This window comes from Pygoscelis adeliae, unplaced genomic scaffold (genome assembly GCF_000699105.1).
Source record: "Pygoscelis adeliae isolate BGI_AS28 unplaced genomic scaffold, ASM69910v1 Scaffold116, whole genome shotgun sequence".
Lineage (NCBI taxonomy): Eukaryota > Metazoa > Chordata > Aves > Sphenisciformes > Spheniscidae > Pygoscelis > Pygoscelis adeliae.
In genome coordinates, this window is record NW_008825080.1 from 3128392 (window position 1) to 3135190 (window position 6799).

The following is a 6799-nucleotide window of genomic DNA, read 5'->3' on the forward strand; positions in this document are numbered from 1 at the left end:
AAAAGATCATTTGTTACCAGCATTTTACTCATACAGTGTACAAGGGTGAAGACAGGAAGGAGGGAAATGAGGAATTCCCCAGGTCAAATACTGTTAAATGCTCTACAGTTTTACTGAAAGATCTATCTTTTATTTTGCTTTATAACTAGTAGGATTATTTTGGTCTCTTCCTGGTAGTGACCTCATGTTTCACACCAAACTTTATTTAGTAAACCACCACAAAAAAATTTGATGTAACAGTAATTGGACTTAAATGCCAAGGGTGACAAAACTAACAAACTGGAGCCTGTTCCAAAGTATGAGTTTGCAAGAGTGGCTTCATGACCGAAATTAATGAATTTATTTGAAACTTTGAAGCTAAGAGCACAGCAGGGTTCAGGATCAAGCCGATTTCATGATACTTTTTAAAGCTTTCTTCCTACCAAACGTAATAAACATTGAGAAGTCATACAATGTGCATTCATTTATTTTGAAAACTGAAAAATTGGAAGATAAACGATACTAGTAATTCACAGAATTATGTCAGAATATAATCAGAAACTAAACCGAAACACTGTTCAAAATTACTAAATAGTTTATGGTGCAAGAGAACAATTTTCATATTGTGGACAGTTTTTAGTTCCTGTATGTTTAATTCCAAAGACAAGACACAAAAAATATTTTCCCATGGCTCTAGCACTTACTTATTTGATCTGCAGATAACGTGTATCATCTGCGTAAGTGTGATCTACACACAGATGTTAAGGTCTGTGTTAAGCAAGCATCTTTGTCAATATGGACTTTCCAACTATTTAAACTTCCTTTAAATGTAAAAGATACTAGCAACCCTGGAACTTTGCCAGGTCAAGCATCTGCCAACTACTGAACACAGGCTACTTTTAATACCCTTAACAGCCCTTAAGCTGTTTCCTGAAACAGGATGCATTTGTCTACATAGTGATTGTATATTTATTTTACTACAAAAATGCTTACCAAAAAAAAAAATCCCACCCTTCCATACTTTGGGCAACTAGATGTGTATTTCTTTCAGAGTCTTAATGCCATGATAGCAATAGCTAAACAAAGAAAAACACTCATAAATTGTAAAGTCTGTGCAGAATTTTAATTCTAAGTGTAAATAATGAAAAGAACCGCTGGGAACATATTTTCTTACCAGATGTTTGCTGTTATACCTTAAAAAACAAATAAGCAGCAAAATGGCTGCTTCTTTTCCTTGGTGATACCACACCACAAGCACAAAGCATAGACTTGCAGAACTGCCATTGTAATCTTACAGTACACAGCAAAAACTCTTCATAATTTCTTCTTTAAAATGGAATAACTGGAATCAATTTGGTCTAATAAAATAGCAAACCATTCCACAACCGAGGAACAGTTTGATTTGTCTCTCAGTTTGCTGAGAATTAAACGAAGAATTTCCTGCTGTATTACAATTTTGAATGTAAGCATCATTTGTGTACAATTGCAACAAATTAGCATTACTTACAAGAAGGGAAATACTAATATACCAGCTTATCTTAAAGAAATTAACGACTTTGTTTAGACATTATGAGCCTATTTAAAGCCGTAGTTTGCTGCATGTAAGTAATATTTATTGAAGGTCAGATTCTTCTACCTGTTTCTTAAGTTTTTACATTTAACTCCGTACACAGCAAGAATCATGGTGCTTTCTAGCGGGCAAAGTGTATAATCAGCTTAGGCAGATTTTTAAAAGAAAAAAAAGAAATTTTAATTTAACCAGTCCTAACTGCTGAAGGAAGCCTACCTGAGCATTCTATGACTTGTGGCACTCAACACCATTCAAGACAAAAATGTAAAGCTCAAATTAACATAACACAGTTTATCTGTGCAAGCTGACTCTGCACAACCGTCTTAATGGGCTTGCTTGTCTTCAGTGAGAGAAGAATCATAGAATCATAGAATCATTAAGGTTGGAAGAGCCCTCCAAGATCATCGGGTCCAACCGTCAACCCAACACCACCATGCCCACTAAACCATGTCCCTAAGCGCCTCATCTACACATCTTTTAAATACTTCCAGGGATGGTGACTCAACCACTTCCCTGGGCAGCCTGGTCCAATGTTTAACTACTCTTTCAGTAAAGAAATTTTTCCTCACATCCAATCTAAACCTCCCCTGGCGCAACTTGAGGCCATTTCCTCTCGTCCTTTCGCCAGTTACTTGGGAGAAGAGACCAACACCCACCTCGCTACAGCCTCCTTTCAGGTAGTTGTAGAGAGCGATGAGGTCTCCCCTCAGCCTCCTTTTCTCCAGGCTAAACACCCCCAGCTCCCTCAGCCGCTCCTCATAAGACTTGTCCTCCAGACCCCTCACCAGCCTCGTTGCCCTTCTCTGGACACGTTCCAACATCTCAACATCCTTCTTGTAGTGAGGGGCCCAAAATTGAACACAGTATTCGAGGTGCAGCCTCACCAGTGCCAAGTACAGGGGCACGATCACTTCCCTGCTCCTGCTGGCCACACTATTTCTGATACAGGCCATGATGCCATTGGCCTTCTTGGCCACCTGGGCACACTGCCGGCTCATGTTCAGCCAGCTGTCGACCAGCACACCCAGGTCCTTTTCCGCCAGGCAGCTTTCCAGCCACTCTTCCCCAAGCCTGTAGCGCTGCATGGGGTTGTTGTGGCCGAAGTGCAGGACCCGGCACTTGGCCTTGTTGAACCTCATACAGTTGGCCTTGGCCCATCGATCCAGCCTGTCCAGGTCCCTCTGCAGAGCCTTCCTACCCTTGAGCAGATCAACACTGCCGCCCAACTTGGTGTCATCTGCAAACTTCCTGAGGGTGCACTCGATCTCCTCATCCAGATCATTGATAAAGATATTGAACAGAACTGGCCCCAATACTGAGCCCTGGGGAACACCGCTCGTGACCGGCCGCCAGCTGGATTGAACTCCGTTCACCACAACTCTCTGGGCCCGGCCGTCCAGCCATCAAAGTGTTAATAAAGTACAGCTCTAATGTAAGTTCTGTTCATGCATTCTTTAGACTCTGTGGACGATGGGAAAAGGGGAGATGGCTTTTAACCAGAAGTACTTCTCCATCAAGGATTTTAGGCAGATGTTGTAGCTAGCAATAGATAATATCAAGTTCACAGAGCTAGCACACAGTACCATTAAAAATGCTTTTTCTAAAATTATTCTACCCAGACTAAAAGTTTGGGTGTTTTTATTTTTAATCTTCCATTGTTATGTCCCTTTCCATATTTCAGAAGTCTTCCACGGTTTTCTTAAATGAAATGTATTTTTGACAAGTCTCTCCTGTTGCCCCCCTCCCATATTTAAAAAAAGAAATGCTTATTTACACACACAACCTACACCATCTAACATTGGTTTGAACTGAACAATCCCCTTGCAGATATGTCAAAATCTGAAAGTAGTTTCTGCTTCCTCAGCCTAAGATTTATTGTCCAGTGAAGAAACAAAACTCAGTGGATCTCAATACTTTGAGCAGATCACATAACTGGAAAAGTAATTTTGATTTTTACAGTTGTCATTATCTTAAGCTGAAGTTCAATTTATAAATTTGTAATCCTTACTTCTGTATCACAGCTTATGTATGTTTTTAAAGACATACACAAAGAGACAAATACCAGATTATGAACGAACTTAAACTATTTATTGTCAAAAGATTCCTCATGGAAACTAGGGTTCTGATTTTGTAAGCCTTTTCATATACCTTCTCAGAACTGGGTGTTAAACAATCCCAATGCCAATTCATCAGAACACAGTCAATGACAAGATACATCATACCTTGTTAGCCGTCAGGACAATCTCCCAAGATAACAGCATTCAAAAAGGTAACTGAAATGGGTGCACCGAGCTTCACAATTTGTCTTGCATCTACTATCATATCAGGGAGGAAATGGTTAATTTAAAGGGTCTGGTTTCTGAAAGATTGCTCCAAGTGTTTCACAGAAATATTTTAGTTAGACTCATAACACCAAAAAAAACCCTAATAGATGTTATTCCACTCCTTTGCCACACCTTAGAAAGAATGGTGAATTCCTAATAAGATCAAGGTCTTGCATGACCTATCAAAGACCTTTGTTTTGCAATACTGTTTTCAAGCATTTAAACAGAAATACAGTCTGACATAATTTTCTCCCTCTTAGTTTATTATCTTTTCATACACATTCCAAAACACCAAGCTGCCAGTCTGCCTTAATATGCACAATGAGCAGCTTTGGGGAGTCAAATTAGTTTCTTGTACTGCTGGAGGTCCAGGGTGTAACGTGCAAAACCAGTCAACTCCAACACACAGCATACCAATAATCATTACCACAGAACAGATATCCATTAGTGTGCTGAGCAGAGCTATATGCTGTATGAAATACTATCAAAAACTTAAATTACAGGTCATGGCACATCTGCACACGGTATTTAGGCAGGGAGGGTCTTTAATGTCATTTCAACATGACTTGGTAAAGAAACTGTGAAGTTCACTGTTATCAATCCTCTTCAGAACTAGATTCATCTTCCTGGTCAGAGAGCTCAGCCACAGGAAAGCGCAGGATGGCTGCCACCCCCGTCAGCTGGCCAAGCTGCTCTCCAGACACATGAAGGCTGGAGAAGATGCGTACTGTGCCCATGTTCTCCCGTACGCTGTCTACCAATTTAACATATCGGGCGCGGGTAGCCACATCCTGGTGCCTGAAAAGCTCATCGCTGATCAGCAAGGTATCGATTGCCATGGCTTCATTGGCCTGCTCCACATGTTTTAGACCATAAAAAGCCCGGTCAGGCTCATGCTGCAGCATTTTATAGAAGTCATCTAAGGCTTTGACCTCACCAGCTGCCTTAGTGTCAGAGAGACGGCTAGTTACAGCTGGGTCGCAGAGAGCTTCCTTCAATGCGTATTTATGTCCCGAGGAAGAGTGGACCTAGAGTAAAAAAAGTCAAAGGTTTGGTTTTTTTTTAACTAAAAAGGACCATTTTCTTGATTAGCCAATCACAAACAGCTTCCACTATACATAACATTTATCTTGATAATAATTCAAGAAAGTTACCTCTTTCTTGAAACCTGATTCTTTTCTTAAAGAATCCCTCCTGCAAACCAAAGCCTATACCAAATCCCTTAAACTGTATTTTAAGAAGTGCGGGAAAGCTGTTTCTCTTATTCAAAGACTGGGTCAAATATGCATGCTGTTGCAGACAGACCTCAAGGTAGGGCCACTTGATACTAAGAAACTAAGACTTAAGCCTCTTCCTTTTAAAGCATTCCAGAAGAGGAGGACCTCTTAAGACTGCAGACCCACAGTGCAACAGCATCAAGTCTTGCACAACTGCATAGCTACTATGCTTGCAAAGCTGTGAAGTACAATAAAACTTTTACACTTACTATTATCACTTTGCTACAAATGCAGAAGGAGGCTTCTTGGTGCAGTATGTCTCCTAAACGTTGTGACCATTAAGTGCTGGGGCACGCTTCTCCACCCCCCTTGCCTTTTGCAAGCATAGATTACAGGCCTACTACAATTAAAAAATGATACAAGTCTCCTTATGAAAAGGAAAACTTATTTTAGGCTCTGAGTTTGCCTCTTTCAGTGAAGGGCAAAAAACCACACCCACTCAATCAATGAGATGACTAAGGAACAGGAAAAAATGCTGTGGTCTGCAAAACCTTTAACTATGTAGTACAAAACTAACACCACAATTAACTAACCTCTATCACATCCATGTACTTTTTTTTTCTTCTTTAAAAAGCTTTAGAAAGCTGTTATTAAACATGCATGCTATATAGAATGACAGATTAACGCTACAGTTAAACTATTTTCCAACTTGTACTTCACTCTTAATTGAAGATTAAGTACGCCTTTACAGAGAGTTTGAAATATTTAATACTTTCTCTACTCCATATTAAGGTATCCCAGGAAAGAACCGTCCCTGTATCCTGCATAACTACCTTATAGTTTGGGAGGCATAAGAATAATTTCCTTATGATGCTCAGACAGAAATCTGTCTAATAAGTGAATTATTTCCCGTTACCCTTATAATTATCTTATATTATCACAGACAGCTCTTCAGCCTCTTTTTACCCACTATGGAGACTGTTTAGCTCCTTACCTGTAGGAACTTGGCCCTGTTCTCCAGCAGAAGCTTGTTGTCAGTCTTGACCGCCTGCTGGAACATGTAGTCACAAAACTGCTCCCGTACGAAGCCTGGGCTAGCCACCAGCACACACTTCACCACCTCAAAGTTGATATGCCGCTGGATGGCTTGCACCACCTGCTCGTAAAACCTCTCCAAGGCCCGGTCGTGCTGACTGCAGTTCCCTTTCCGTTTGCGGGGGATATTCACCTCCACCTTGGCACGGGTAAGCGTCATGCTAGGAGTGACCAGACAGACATGAGCCAACCCTTCCTGCATGACCACGGCTGCCACATCGGCGCTCCAGGCTGGGTCGCAGGCCTGCTCGATGCGCTCCAGCACCACGCTGTCCCACTGCTTCTTTGCCAGCGTGAACTGCCGGTTGGGCTCCAGCTCGATGGTGTGGTAGGCCCCCATCTTGACATACTCATTTTCTTGGATGTTAGTGCCCTTGACCCGGAGCTGGCAGGCCTGTGAGTCAAAGTCGATGGCCTCCACGCAGAGGGTAAGGGTGGTGCGGATGCGGTTGCTGCCCACGCTGCCCGTGGCCGACTCGGTCTGCACCTTCCGGATTGTGGAGGCCCGCAGGCTGTCACCCACCTGCAGCAGGTTGTAGGTGTGCCACATGTCCTCGGGCTCCTCGGGGATCAGTGTCACCTGCCCCGCATTATCCTTCTCCAGGTCCTTCCTC

At 42.1% G+C, this 6799-nt stretch overlaps 1 protein-coding gene across 1 annotated transcript in view; it reads right to left on the bottom strand.

Annotated features, from left to right (window-relative positions):
* Window positions 1-4118: 4118 nt before the first annotated feature.
* The window catches only part of PELO (pelota homolog (Drosophila)), a 4285-nt gene continuing 1604 nt past the window's right edge, over window positions 4119-6799 (bottom strand). The window contains exons 3-4 of the mRNA XM_009326962.1: window positions 6085-6796; window positions 4119-4901 (exon numbers count right to left, since the gene is read on the bottom strand). Coding sequence (XP_009325237.1) covers window positions 4470-4901; window positions 6085-6796 — 1144 coding nt within the window. The 3' untranslated portion in view covers window positions 4119-4469. The remainder of the gene's footprint in view (window positions 4902-6084; window positions 6797-6799) is intronic.